Source organism: Terrapene carolina, unplaced genomic scaffold, assembly GCF_002925995.2.
Source record: "Terrapene carolina triunguis isolate 2854851 unplaced genomic scaffold, T_m_triunguis-2.0 Scaffold111, whole genome shotgun sequence".
Taxonomy (NCBI): Eukaryota; Metazoa; Chordata; order Testudines; family Emydidae; genus Terrapene; species Terrapene triunguis.
In genome coordinates this window covers 167,006-181,434 of record NW_020664462.1, presented here as the reverse complement: position 1 = coordinate 181,434, position 14,429 = coordinate 167,006, and the positions used below count along the sequence as shown (strand labels likewise).

Below are 14,429 nucleotides of genomic sequence, written 5' to 3'. Positions count from 1 at the left end.
AAACCTTATGATGTGGACTTTCTTGTCTTGGGAGGGTGTGGGGGGGCAGGGAAGGGGGTGTTAAAATAAATCCTCCAAATTCTATAGGGAGTTGACTTTAACATTGCCCAATTGTGCCTACATATGAGCAGTTAGGGAGAACTAAAGAGGGGGGAAAAGAGTAAAATGTTGTATTGTATGATCAGCTGTTACAGTGAAGAGTGCTACATTGTAGTATACATAATAACATTTGTTTTCAATGAATGATGCCTGGTAACTAGGGTAGCGAGGTGCCCGGTTTTCGACTAGAAAATCCAGTCAAAAAGGGGATCTGACAGCGTCCAGTCCAATCTACTGACCGTACAACAAGTCCCGTCACTGAGGGCGGGGAGGCGCCTGGTCACTAATCTGTGCCAGCTCCTACTCAGCTGGGGCCTCCTCCTACCTGCACTGGGTGGCTGCAGCTCCCAGCCCTGGCTTTGCAGGCGGGTCCCTCCTGACCAGGGCAGAGGGGCAGAAAGGGGAAAAGCAGCAAGTGACTGGGGAGGGGGGAAGAGAAGCGAATGGGGGTGGGGCCTTGGGGGAAGAGGTGGGGCAGGGCTCGGGGGGCTAGGGCAGGGTGGTTCCAGCTGGAGTGTCCGATTTTTAAATACAAAGTTGGCAACCCTACTGGTAACTGAACTAATGGGGAGGTTCGCCAAGATTTTTTTTATTCTAATTGCTCTAACTTAGTCTTATTTTTCCTCTATTAAATGTTTGTATTATTACCTAGCAGGTAAGCAGTTAAAATAATTAATTTTGCAAGATGCACATTGAATAGAGCAAAAGGTGGTCCACGGACTGCTTGGTGGTGGGTATGCAGAGAGCTGTCTGGTCTCATGTTGCTGACTTCTCCTTACAACTGCTAAATCACATGAGAGACAACTAAACCTACATTAAATACTTTCCAATTATTACTTTCCCATGTAAGCAGTTGCTGTAGAATGATATGCGCTCCTAAATAGGGATTCTCTGCAATCACGAATGAGTGGGCATTTGATCCCCTAAATGATCTCTGCATTAAAATGTGATTCAAACCATGAAATGGTTCAAGAACCCCCTGAAATAGAGGCCTGAATCTGGCACTCTAGTTACACTCCTGCAGTTGGTGGCTTAGGTGCAACTGAGGGCAGAATCTGGTCAAACAACTCTGTGTAGAATGTTTTCCCCTCTTGCGCAACAAGTACAACAGCAAAAGTAGTTCCCACCCTTGGGAAGGATCCATGTGATAGCAATAGCTCAGTTACAGAGGTCTTCCTGAGCAAATATTGATGATAGGTAGAAGATAAATGCAGAACATCCAACAACGCAAGTAAACAATAGCTACTGAGGATGCAAAACTTTATCAACTTGTGGAGCATGAGGATCATGCTCCACAAGTGCTATGCAGAATAATAGTAGGACCTAGCATTTACATATAGGCTTGGCAGAATTCGATTTTTTTAAATATAATTTTAGCAAATGATGAGTGTATTTTAAGCATTTGAAATTTTTTTATTGATTTACACTTTCACTGTTGTGCAAAATTATGGGTTTTAAGCTTTTTTTGTTTCAGTTTGAATTTTCACAGTTATAGGAAATTGTGGGGGATCAGACAATTATTTAAAGATGGTAGACATTGAGATGCAAAAAGTTAAAGCTTTATAAACCATTAAAACACAAATTTTCAACATCACATGTCAAAATATCCTTAAATCAACAAATCCGACCTGTTTAAATTATTCATTCTCTAGTCCATTTGTAACGAGCCTTATTCAGAAGTCTAAATCACTGGATTTGACCTTAATAAGTTCTCAATCGGCATTTTTCTTACTTTGCCTATCTGTAAACAGCAGTTATTATTGATGGAAATATTTGTTGTTGATTTGTGCTTACCTGTGGTGAAATTGACATTTTCTGACATTTACTGATAAAAATCTAATCCTTCCAAGCCTAGTCATATAGCACTTTATATGTTCAAATGCTGTACAAATGGTAATCAAATAAAACGTTAAGCAGAAAACATTGAACACTGAAGAGGCTTGACAATAAAATTAGATTCTCCCACAGAATACAGTGACAGCTGTTGGGCAATAGGGGTGAGCTCCTATAGAATGCAATGGGAATTAATAGCTAGAGGAGTCATGAGTTTTGGAGGGGTATAGAAATGGGGCATTCTGTATTATTTTTTTGACCAACAGCTCAAAATCTTGAAGGGAGACCAAGAACCAGACCCCTTTTTTGTTGAAATGGATTGTTTTTCCTTCGTTGGAAATGAGACCAGTAAAAGAACCAGGAACCAGTCTTTCTATCTGTCACTTCGTGAAAATTGCACTTGCATGTAGGCAGAAGCACATTGATAGGGTGTGTAAATGACACACTATGGGCTTTCCCCCATCTGGGACTGAGCACATTTGCAAAAAGAGGACTACTCCCCTGCTTAAGAGTCTTCTGCTAAGTGTTTTACTGAATTACCATTATTATATCCTGCTAAAAAACACTCTGCTGTGCTAGTGAAGTGCAGTATCTTTATGTGTGATAAAGAAAGTGCAAAGACTTTATTGAACCTAAAATAAAGTGAAAAAGAAAATCTGGAGCTTCAGCAGGCCATTTGGAACTAACGAAGATAAGTTTTATGTTTTGTCTCCAAAGATATAGGGCCTGTTCCTGGTTCCCTTGAAGTCAATGGGAATCTTGCCATTGGCTTAAATGGGAGCAAGATTGGACCCATAGTGGATAAGTGAATAGTTTGTATGTGAATTTAACCTCCCCCCCCCACCCCAAAAAAGCAATTAATGTTATACTGTGCAAAATGAACAGGTATTTTTCATGCAAGGTTAGTTGTCTTTACTACTACTGTTATTTCTGAAGGTATCTTTTCTGAGTTCAGTTAACATCTTATTTAAATGTTTGTTCCTTGAATCTCTGCTAAAAGCAACCCTATTCTCTCAACACAGATCCTGACAACATACTTCAGATTTATGCCTACCACTAATAAAATATGAAACATTGTTGCTAGTGTGATGACTACTTGAACAGGACTTTTCCAATCCCTTCTTTACCCAAGGAGAGGACTGTTGCAGAGCCATTTACTGTGTCTCTAAACAGAAAGAATATACATACAACCCATAAACATGATGATGTCTTGATGTAGATACTTGTATTTTTGATGCTGCTTTTTGTGGTATCCTGTTGTGTTATGTTGCAACATTCTCATATGTACCATATTTTAAGCTAGTTTGCTATTAAGATTCAATAAAGATTTTTTTTTAAGTGATTGCTGTCAAATGACGAGTTACAGCATGAGCAAAACATCAGAGAGTACAACACAATAAGCAATTGTCCTAGTCCAAGGGGATGTTTTAGAACAGTGATCCCCAACCTTTTCTGTGGGGACTAGCCACCGAGGACCGTGACCGCCGGACAAGCAGCTGCCGAAATGCCGCCGTGAAGCGGCAACGTCAAGAGGCGTCGCTACCGAAATGCCACTGTGAAGCAGTGTCATCAAGAGGCGTCGCTGGCGAATCGGCGGCATTTTGGAGGTAGCGCTTCTTGACATTGCTGCTTCTCGGCGGCATTTCGGTGGGCTGCTTGTCCAGCGGCCAGTAGGTGGGCGCCATGGCGCCTGCGGGCACCGCGTTGGGGACCCCTGTTTAGAATAAATGATAGTAGATCTGAACTCTGTCAAAGAAGTGCAGTACAGATGTCAAATATAATAACTCTTTTATCCAGCATTTGTTAGCCGATTGCCGCTGAAGTGTGTAAATGGGGAGGGGAGAGAAGTGACATTACAGGCACACAGTAAACATTATTTACTATTTGTATTACTGTCATGCCCAGGAGCTCTAGTCATGGACCAAGATCCCATTGTGCAATGGCCATATTATGCCTTTACCTGTAGAGGGGGTGACAAAATTCTGTGAATTTCCTCAATGGCCATGGTTACCCTGAAAATGTAAAATAAGCCTTGGGCCATAGCATATTATTTTGCCAGGAAGTGTAGTGAAGCGGACAGTAGAATAAAACAGATATAGCCTTCAGAGTCTTTACTTCTGCTGAGTAGCCAGATTAAGGTCTGGAAATGCCATGTAAGGATTTTCTGCCCTTCATATTTTAATGGGTTTGAATTGTCTTGCTGACATAAATAAACTTTCCCTGTCACACTGATCTGTCCAGTTTGTGATTACAGTACAGGCTGAGAGTTCATCATTAATATTGTCCATAGGTGATGTTTATTTTTAAAAAAATCCATAATGTGCCTAATCTGTTGTGCTGCTAAATAATAAATAACAATACTGACTCCACAGGTTCTAAACTTGTAGCAGCATTTTCAGGAAGAGGATCCTATGTACAATAACAAATAAGCTCATGGTCCCTCCCTGCCTCACTCTAAGGGGGAATGAAAAGCAGATAACACTGGTCTACAATTTTTGAGAAGTTGTCTGCTTCAGAGATAAAATGAGCTATTTATTATGTATTTTGATGTGCTGAATTCAAATATGACAATTAAAATAACTGATTGACTATTGTTTCTAAGATATTTAAGTTTTTACATTTTATGTCTATGTATATTGTGTAGATAGTAGAGTTTTAATCATGAATTGTAAACCTCGGTCTTTTATGTGTTTATGGTTGCTTTACATGATAATATTTCACCTGTCCTGTTTATGTAACACTTTAAAAATCAGCAAAAGGGTTATATAAATAAAATTTATTATGACACAAAAGGCAAAAAACTATTCTGTACATAGTTTAGTCCTATTCAGTGTCTACTCGGCGCTTCTTGGCTTGTCTCTTATATTCATTAAATGGAGCATCTCTTGTCACTGTCCAGCAATAGTCTGCAAGCATTGATGGGCTCCATTTGCCCTGATAGCGTTTCTCCATTGTTGCAATGTCCTGGTGAAATCGCTCGCCGTGCTCGTCGCTCACTGCTCCGCAGTTCGGTGGAAAAAAATCTAGAGGAGAGTGCAAAAAATGTATCTTTAGTGACATGTTGCAACCAAGGCTTTTGTATGCCTTGAGGAGGTTTTCCACCAACAACCTGTAGTTGTCTGCCTTGTTGTTTCCGAGAAAATGTATTGCCACTACCTGGAAGGCTTTCCATGCCGTCTTTTCCTTGCCACGCAGTGCATGGTCAAATGCATCATCTCGAAGAAGTTCACGAATCTGAGGACCAACAAAGACACCTTCCTTTATCTTAGCTTCACTTATCCTTGGAAATTTTCCACGGAGGTACTTGAAAGCTGCTTGTGTTTTGTCAATGGCCTTGACAAAGTTCTTCATCAGACCCAGCTTGGTGTGTAAGGGTGGTAACAAAATCTTCCTTGATTCAACAAGTGGTGGACGCTGAACACTTTTCCTCCCAGGCTCCAATGACTGTCGGAGTCGGAGTGGCCAATCTTTCTTGATGTAGTGGGAATCTCTTGCACGACTATCCCATTCGCAGAGAAAACAGCAGTACTTTGTGTATCCAGTCTGCAGACCAAGCAAGAGAGCAACAACCTTCAAATCGCCACAAAGCTGCCACTGATGTTGGTCATAGTTTATGCACCTCAAAAGTTGTTTCATGTTGTCATAGGTTTCCTTCATATGAACTGCATGACCAACTGGAATTGATGGCAAAACATTGCCATTATGCAGTAAAACAGCTTTAAGACTCGTCTTGGATGAATCAATGAACAGTCTCCACTCATCTGGATCGTGAACGATGTTGAGGGCTGCCATCACACCATCGATGTTGTTGCAGGCTACAAGATCACCTTCCATGAAGAAGAATGGGACAAGATCCTTTTGACAGTCACAGAACATGGAAACCCTAACATCACCTGCCAGGAGATTCCACTGCTGTAGTCTGGAGCCCAACAGCTCTGCCTTACTCTTGGGTAGTTCCAAATCCCTGACAAGGTCATTCAGTTCACCTTGTGTTATGAGGTGTGGTTCAGAGGAGGAGGATGGGAGAAAATGTGGGTCCTGTGACATTGATGGTTCAGGACCAGAAGTTTCATCCTCTTCCTCTTCCTCGTCTGACTCAAGTGAGAATGATTCTGGTGCATCATGAACCGCCAGTCCTTCTCCGTGGGGTACTGGGCGTATAGCTGATGGAATGTTTGGATAATGCACAGTCCACTTTTTCTTCTTTGACACACCTTTCCCAACTGGAGGCACCATGCAGAAGTAACAATTGCTGGTATGATCTGTTGGCTCTCTCCAAATCATTGGCACTGCAAAAGGCATAGATATCCTTTTCCTGTTCAACCACTGGCGAAGATTTGTTGCACAAATGTTTCAGCGTATGTGTGGGGCCTGCCTCTTGTCCTGATCTCCAATTTTGCTGCCAAAATAAAGGTGATAGGCTTTCTTAACCATAGTGGTTATACTGCGCTTTTGTGATGCAAAAGTCACTTCACCACAAACATAGCAGAAGTTATCTGCACTGTTCACACAAGTACGAGGCATCTCTGCTCACTTTGGCTAAACAGAAATGTGTCCCTTAGCAAAATCAAACACTGACAAATAAGAGAGCACGACACTGTATGATTTCTAGAGTTGATATAGGGCAATTTGTTCAGCAGAGTGATGTAAGCTTCGTTATGATTGCATCATCCATGACTTCTAGGAATAACATGATGCAATTCATATCATGTATGACGCAATACCAGCTTCAGATTGCACCATTCATTGTTTTGCCTAAAAAGCAAGTACTGTCCAAACCCGGTCATAGATTTATTCATAGATCCAGTCAAAGATGTATTTTAATCATTTCTGGTTTAAATTGAGATCCCTTCCCTTTATAACTCACTTATCCTCCGCCATTCCCAAGTCAAGGGTCGTATATACTGACCCAATAGCATATCTTGAAAACTAGAGCCAATCAACAATTTTAAGCATCATTTTCGTTCTCAGTGACCCAGAATTAGTAAAGTTTGACTACATTTATTTCAGAAGCATTTTGGCTGTAGAGCAGTGTAACAACTCTACCTCTATTTGTTGTTCCTCTGTTGTGCGAGTAAAACAATGAGCAGTAGATACCTATGTCCTGCTAAATTTGGGTTGGGCTGGTGCCATCTTCACATTTAAACATTGTCAGGGAGAATGCGAGCTGCATACACATAGCTGAGGTTCCTGCCCCTGGATTCGGTTCATCCATGTTTGGCTGGTGGTGGGACTGGCTAAATGCCCAAAGTTGTTAGTCTCTAAGGTGCCACAAGGACTCGTTGTTGTTTTTGCTGATACAGACTAACACGGCTGCCCCTCTGAAAGCTGGCTAGATTGAGACTCCACTGCAAACGGATCCTGACTCTTGCCCTAGCTGGAGCACCGGCCACATGGGGCACTGCTGCTGATCCCTGTGGGACCCCTTTGTTTGCTTCCCCCGTGCAATCTTTGTACATATCCACATTTCCACAACCGATCTAGAGTTGTGCATCCACAGCCTCTTGTCTCTGCAGGCGTTCACAAACAGCCCTCACTGCTGGACATTGTGGGACAGCTGCTGGAGGACTGTGAGGGGGTCTACACTCACACTTCATTGACCAGAGCCGGTCAGTTGAACATGGCTCCACTTCCTTCCGGTCCCTGCCTGGTGTTATTGTGTCCTCACAATGGGGCACTTACAGCAGCGGGAGCCAGTGTAGACACAGGCACGTGGCGTCACAAAGGCCTCCCGGAGGGCGTTGGTTCGGTCCGACAGCCGGGCGGGGGCCCGTGGAACGAGCCCAGACACGGGACTCTGCCCAGCCCGGAGCGGGAGCGGAGCTCGGCCGGGCCGGGCCCGCCGGAGAAGCCCCGCCCGGGGGGGCCATGGCCGAGCGGGCCGCTGCCCAGGTAAGGGCCCGGCGGGGGCTGAGCCCCGGGGCGGGGGCGGCTCCGGCTGGGCCGTTTGCAGCTGAGCAAGGACCGGGACTTTGCTGCTCCCCAGCCGCAGGGATCGGCCCGCAGCGACCGTGCCCGGCGCATGGAGAAATCTGCGGTTTGTAACCCCGCCCCAGGGCTTTAGGGTGCGCGGGACGCAGCGGTGCGGGCGGGAATCAATAATCGCTGACTAGTGTAGAGCCCGGCGGCCGGGCACAGCTGGCAGGGCCGTGGGCCTGGCACGTTTCCCTCTCTCCTCTGGAAAAGGATCTGCCGTGGGGCGCTGGAACAGTTTGTCTAGTGGGGATGCTGAGAGCCATTGAACTAAACGGTGTAACCCCTGTATAGAACGGAAAGCGCTTGAAGGCAGGGGGTGCGGCAGCACCCCTAGTTCCAGCACCTGTGGATCTCTGTGTAGACTTTGTCCCTTAGCTGGAACCTTCCCAGAGATTTACCAGAAATCTCTTTCTTCTGCTCCTTTAAAGCTGCAGAGGGACAGCATGGGGAAGAGTCTGGGTGCAGTCTATTCACTTCCAATGGTGGAAAAGTAGATTTGGATTTTACATTTCAGCTTTGCTATTGGATCCTGGCTGGGTTACTATAAACCAAGCGTGACCTGGGTCTTCCGCTGACCAATTTATTATTTTTTTTGAAGTGTTCTCAGATCAGGGTCAGTACTTCCAGAGAGCACTGATTAACTGTGCCAAAGAATTAACAACATTCTTTGGAAGAGAGCTCTGGATTCTTTTGGGTTCCGTCTCCCATTCTAAACCTTAAAACAACAATATTACCTAAATAGTTAGACAAATACAACGCTTATTTTCACTGATGTTGCATTGGGTATGTGGGACTCTCAGGCAGAAAACAGTGAGTGAAAACATGTTTTTTTTTTTTTATAGAACTGGAAGGGACCCTGAAAGGTCATCGAGTCCAGCCCCCTGCCTTCACTAGCAGGACCAAGTACTGATTTTGCCCCAGATCCCTAAGTGGCCCCCTCAAGGATTGAACTCACAACCCTGGGTTTAGCAGGCCAATGCTCAAACCACTGAGCTATCCCTCCCCCCAACATGTTGTTGTACTTGATACAGATGTTCCAGAGAAGGGGCTATTGACTTTCAAACCTGCTTAAACTATTGCAAAATAAAACATACTCACTAGTGCAGACAAAATAGTGATGTCTGAAAGGTCTGCTTTAGAAAATGGGGCCGCATTTGTCAGCCAGAGGAGGGTCCAGATGTATCTGAAACTTCTTATGCGACTGACATGTGCCCTTTCTAGAACCCAGAAAACATCAGAATTTATTTTAATGGGTTGGAATGGTATTACAGATGGAGTTGAGGTTTTCATGCTTGTCAAATCCCAGGCTGATACAGTTTAGTCAGCAATTATATACTGTTAAAAATTATCCCAATAACAAAAATGTCAACAGACCAGGTCTCCTCAAGAGAGTGACTCCTTTAGAATAAAGATCCAGCCCCAGAAAGCACCAAGTACCCTTGCAGCATGTGAGCAGCCCGTATGCTGTTTGTCTGTCTAGCTGACAGTCTGCCAAATCAGCGGGTGACGCCAACTCCATGTTTCTATTCTGCCCTTTCAAACAGGCTCCTGAATGGGACGTGGCATCACAGCATCTAACTCATTTACAGCTTCCTACGGTGCCTGAAAGAATTTATGTGAGAGGCTCAGATCAAGCTGCAGAGAGATCCTTGACTGTAGTGGCTGCAGTTCAAACCATGGAGGGGAAGGTTGATTCATTTCCCTCCCGACTGGTGAATCTGGAGGGGAGAACAGGGTCGGCTGAGAAGAAATTAGTCAACTGTGAGAAAATAGTTGGGGAGTTTGGTAATCAGCTGGCCGCGCTGGGAACTCTGATCCAGGAGTACGGGGTACTGCAGAGGAGGCTGGAGAACATGGAGAACCTGCTGAAGAACAGGAACTTCTGGATCCTGAGACTCCCCCCAGGCACGAAGGGAGAAGTCCCCAAGGTAACGATATCCCAGCTGGTGCTGAGGGGCAGAAGCAAATCTTGGTGTCATATAGTCATAGAAATGGGAAAGTTCTTCAAGTGATGGTCCCTATTGTATTCCACTGAGGGCTATGCATGTGCATCATGCACTCGGAACTGGAGAATTTGAAAGTAGTGTCCACTGGTCCACACATGTGCCCTGGCTCACCACGCACCTCTGTCCGAGTGGATAAAGGGCGGAGGAGACCGACTGTCTCTCCAGTTCCTTGTCACCGCTGCATGGTCTGGGTCAGAACCTCCAGTGTCTGTACTTTTGGCTTATAAAACAAGAAATAGATGTAGCTTTTAAATAGTTTTTACTGTTTTTAGTTTATAGTTTAGTGTTTTACAGATCTCTTAGTGTTTAGATTTTGTCTCTTTGGGGGAATCCCGCCCCCCCCCCCCCCCGGTACCCTGTTTGGGTGCCAGACTATGCCTTGGACTCTGGGCTTCAAACTCTGGGCTTCCCTGCCGAAGATCCTTCTTGGACAGTGACGACCACTCGTGCTGCCTGGACTGCCTTGGGGAAGCCCAGATCACGGTGAGGTGTAGTATCTGCTGATTGTTCCCCAGCCATGCCCAAGATGGACAGGAACTTTGTCTCTGCAAATACCTCATGGAGAAGGCCATGAGGCCCCAGTCAGACCCAGGCTGGGGAACCCGCACTATCATCCTTAGAATGTTCATGCACCACAGCCATGCAAGACATCCTTCCTAATAGTAGACAAGACTCTACTAGAAGATGTTACCTAGCTAAATGGAAGCGCTTTTCTTCTTGGGAATGCCAAAGGAGCATTCTCCCAGAAACTACAGATATTCCTCTCATCTTGGACTATATCCTCTCTCTGAAGACATCAGACCTGTCCATCTGTTCCTTGTGAGTCCACTTGTTGGCAATCAGCACATACCATCCACCTTCTCAGGCCTACTCAGTCTTCGCACTTCTACTGACCACTAGATTCTGGAAAGGCTTAATCAGAACCTTCCTGCCTATTCAGAAGCCTGCTCCCCAGTTGGACCTGAACATTGTTCTGTCAGTATTCACAAGCCCCCTCCCCCTCTTTGAAGCTTTAGCTTCCTGTTCCATGTCTCCTTTCCATGAAGGTCACTTTCCTAATAGCCATCTCCTCAGCTAGAAGGGTTGGCGAGCTTGGAGCGATGATGGCAGTTCCTTCTTGCACTGTATTCCATAAAGATAAGGTTTCTTTGCGTCTACACCCCAACTATACATACAATATGATTGGGGCTAATTTAGCTACAACTAATCAGGAAAGAGATCTTGGAGTCATCATGGATAGTTCTCTGAAGACGTCCCCGCAGTGTGCAGTGGCAGTCAAAAAAGCAAACAGGATGTTAGGAATCATTAAAAAGGGATAGAGAATAAGACGGAGAGTATCTTATTGCCCTTATATAAATCCATGGTACGCCCACATCTTGAATACTGCGTACAGATGTGGTCTCCTCATCTCAAAAAAGATATATTGGCACTAGAAAAAGTTCAGAGAAGGGCAACTAAAATGATTAGGGGTTTGGAAGGGGTCCCATATGAGGAGAGATTAAAGAGGCTAGGACTTTTCAGCTTGGAAAAGAGGAGACTAAAGGGGGATATGATAGAGGTATATAAAATCATGAGTGATGTGGAGAAAGTGAATAAGGAAAAGTTATTTACTTGTTCCCGTAATATAAGAACTAGGGGCCACCAAATGAAATTAATGGGCAGCAGGTTTAAAACAAATAAAAGGAATTTCTTCTTCACACAGTGTACAGTCAACTTGTGGAACTCCTTGCCTGAGGAGGTTGTGAAGGCTAGGACTATAACAGGGTTTAAAAGAGAACTGGATAAATTAATGGAGATTAAGTCCATTAATGGCTGTTAGCCAGGATGGGTAAGGAATGGTGTCCCCAGTGTGACAGATTTCTGTTACCAATCTGCCTGGGGCATCAGGTGATTGGGCTGAGGCTGCAGGATCTTTAGGGGAGGAGATGAAGGAACACACCTAGTGACTAAATTTTAAAGCTTTATTAATAAAATAACAGCGGTGAGTGCGGGGTGCTCCCCATGTCACTCAGAGGAAGGAAAAAAGCGTTAGTGCCCGTGCCCTAACCCACTTTCATACTCTCTCACACACAATCAAGGGCTGGCCAAGCCCAGGTATAACGTAAGAAGAAGAGGGGGAAGGGTGGACGAGAGTTCTATCCTGTGCACAGGTCATCCAGGGTCCGCTGTTGGTCTCCGATTTGCTTCAGCTCTTAGGAGGGTTTTAAGTCCTGGGGTCTTTTGTGGGCGTTTTGTTCAGGGACCTTTGTCCCCCATGCTCTTTGTACCAGTCCAAACCGGCTTTCTGTGGCCTCCTTAGCTTTCCCCAAAACACACCGGCTTCAGGGACGCAAAACTTGTTTTCCCCCTCGCTGGCCTTCGCCGTCTCACTAGCTTTTTTGCCATCCCCTGCAGTCTTGTTCAGTTTACTGCTCTGTTCTCACGGCTGTTCGGGGTTGGAATCCAGGCCCCTGTCTTTCTTGGGGCAGCCGAGAGTCGGTTGTGTGCCGTGGCCTTGGGCTGGAGTCCGTGTCTTATCTTTGGACGTAGCTGGAGGGTCGAGTTAACCCATTCTCTTCTCCCTCCCTCCCTCTTCGGCCTCTTGCAACCTGCAAAGGAACCTTTCACTCCACACTCACACCTTTGACCCTTCCCAAAATGCTTTGCAATGCCTGCACCAGCGTTAGCAACAAACAATGCTGATCTGCCTCCCCAGGGGACCCCCTGAGGGAGGGGGCCATTGGGGTTGTGACACTAGCCTCTGTTTGTCAGAGGGTGGAGATGGATGGCAGGAGAGAGATCACTTGATCGTTACCTGTTAGGTTCACTCCCTCTGGGGCACCTGGTATTGGCCACTGTCGGTAGACAGGATACTGGGCTGGATGGACCTTTGGTCTGACCCAGTATGGCCGTTCTTATTATGTTCTTATGAGAGATGGTCGGTCGGCCTTGCCCTTTATCCCCTCGGACGGAGGCACAAGCTGAGTCAGGGCAGACCAGTGGATACTATCCTTAAATTCTCTGGCTCTTGGTGCATGGTGCACATGGGTAACCCGCAGTGGAAAGCAGATAGGGACCGCACATCTTGAAGACTCTCTAGTTACAGGTCAGTAACTCCCATTTCCTTTATTAGTTCATATTGTCAATCCCTTTGCCAACGTAAAGAGTCTTAAGTACCTATGAGAGGTAGATCCTTTAATGAACAACTACCTCAAAATAGGACTTGAGGGATAACTAGATTTCCTTCTGGGTGTGCAATAGTGCCCTGGATTTGAAATTCATAAGAAAATATTATGTGCCACTGATAAGTGAAATTTAAAAAAAAAAATCTCTCTCCTGTGAAAGGATACTTGACGCGCACTCCACACACTTGCTCAATGAGGAGGCTAAATTGAGTATGGTGGTTTTGGCATTTCTGATTGGGACATTTGTTAAAAAGATACAGGGCAGAAACCAGAGATTTTTTTCATTGGCTACTAACGAGACACCAGAAAATAAAAATTATTTTCAGGCATTACCAACCTCTACCGCTACCTTTGATCTAAAGTCACGGGATGCAGGTGTCCGGAAACAACTGCAGCTGACGGTGCTGAATGTGTCACATTTGTGATTTCAGGTCCCAGTGACGTTTGATGAGATCTCAGTCTATTTCAATGAGCAGGAATGGGGGAATTTAGATGAATGGCAGAAGGAGCTTTACAAGAATGTGGTGAAGAGCAACTATGAGACTTTGCTCTCACTGGGTAATGATGTATTTTCATTCATTTATCAGAAGTTCCACGATCAGTGCTTTTTACATTTCCCGTGGTTTTGGGTAGATCAGCATTCACTTAGAACTTTTGTGACTGGTCCACTTTACACAGCCCCCATTTAAAGAGACTAAAAATACCCAAGGATGGGTTTAATACTTTAGTGTCCAGTATCAAAGTACTAGCTATATTTTTCTTGTATTTAACTGATACACGCAGAGATTGGACAGAAAAATCTCTCTCTACCTGCTCAGAACCAGACGAGATTAAATAAACAGCCCCCCGTATATGTGGATATTTCTGAATCAGCTGCAGGGTCCAAAACTGATCTTCTACCAGATGTTTTATGTTTTTTTTTACTATTTTGTCTACACTCAAATTGCCAATCATCTCTGGTGATGGAAGGGGATTGGTTTAACGTAATTCTCAGTCCTTTGACATTGTAGCAAGTACTCAGTGGCTATTAATGAAGCATAATGATCCCTGGTGTCTGTTTCCATGATCAGACTATGCAATTTCCAAACCTGACATTCTGTCCAGGATTGAACAAGGGGAAGAGCCATGTGTCAGGGATCAAGGGGACCCAGAGGAAAGGGAAGTGTCTACAGACACCAAGACAGGTGAGCGGTGACTGATTATGTAGGGCTGTGAAGGAATGATGTTGTTTATGTATGGCACAGGGATATCCATATCCTAGAACAGAGGTGGGCAAACTACGGCCCATGGGCCACATCCGGCCCGTGGGACCCTCCTGCCTGGCCCCTGAGCTCCTGGCCCGGGAGGCTAG

General features: G+C 45.0%; 1 protein-coding gene and 1 long non-coding RNA gene across 2 annotated transcripts in view; both read left to right on the top strand.

Annotated features, from left to right (window-relative positions):
- The window catches only part of LOC115271209, a 3,661-nt gene extending 387 nt beyond the window's left edge, over positions 1–3,274 (top strand). The window contains exon 2 of the long non-coding RNA XR_003899813.1: positions 2,955–3,274. This is a non-coding gene — a long non-coding RNA (uncharacterized LOC115271209). The remainder of the gene's footprint in view (positions 1–2,954) is intronic.
- A 4,634-nt stretch (positions 3,275–7,908) lies between these two features.
- LOC112108323 (zinc finger protein 250-like) overlaps positions 7,909–14,429 on the top strand; it is a 10,235-nt gene continuing 3,714 nt past the window's right edge. The window contains exons 1-4 of the mRNA XM_026652093.1: positions 7,909–7,969; positions 9,453–9,836; positions 13,510–13,636; positions 14,149–14,262. Coding sequence (XP_026507878.1) covers positions 7,955–7,969; positions 9,453–9,836; positions 13,510–13,636; positions 14,149–14,262 — 640 coding nt within the window. The 5' untranslated portion in view covers positions 7,909–7,954. The remainder of the gene's footprint in view (positions 7,970–9,452; positions 9,837–13,509; positions 13,637–14,148; positions 14,263–14,429) is intronic.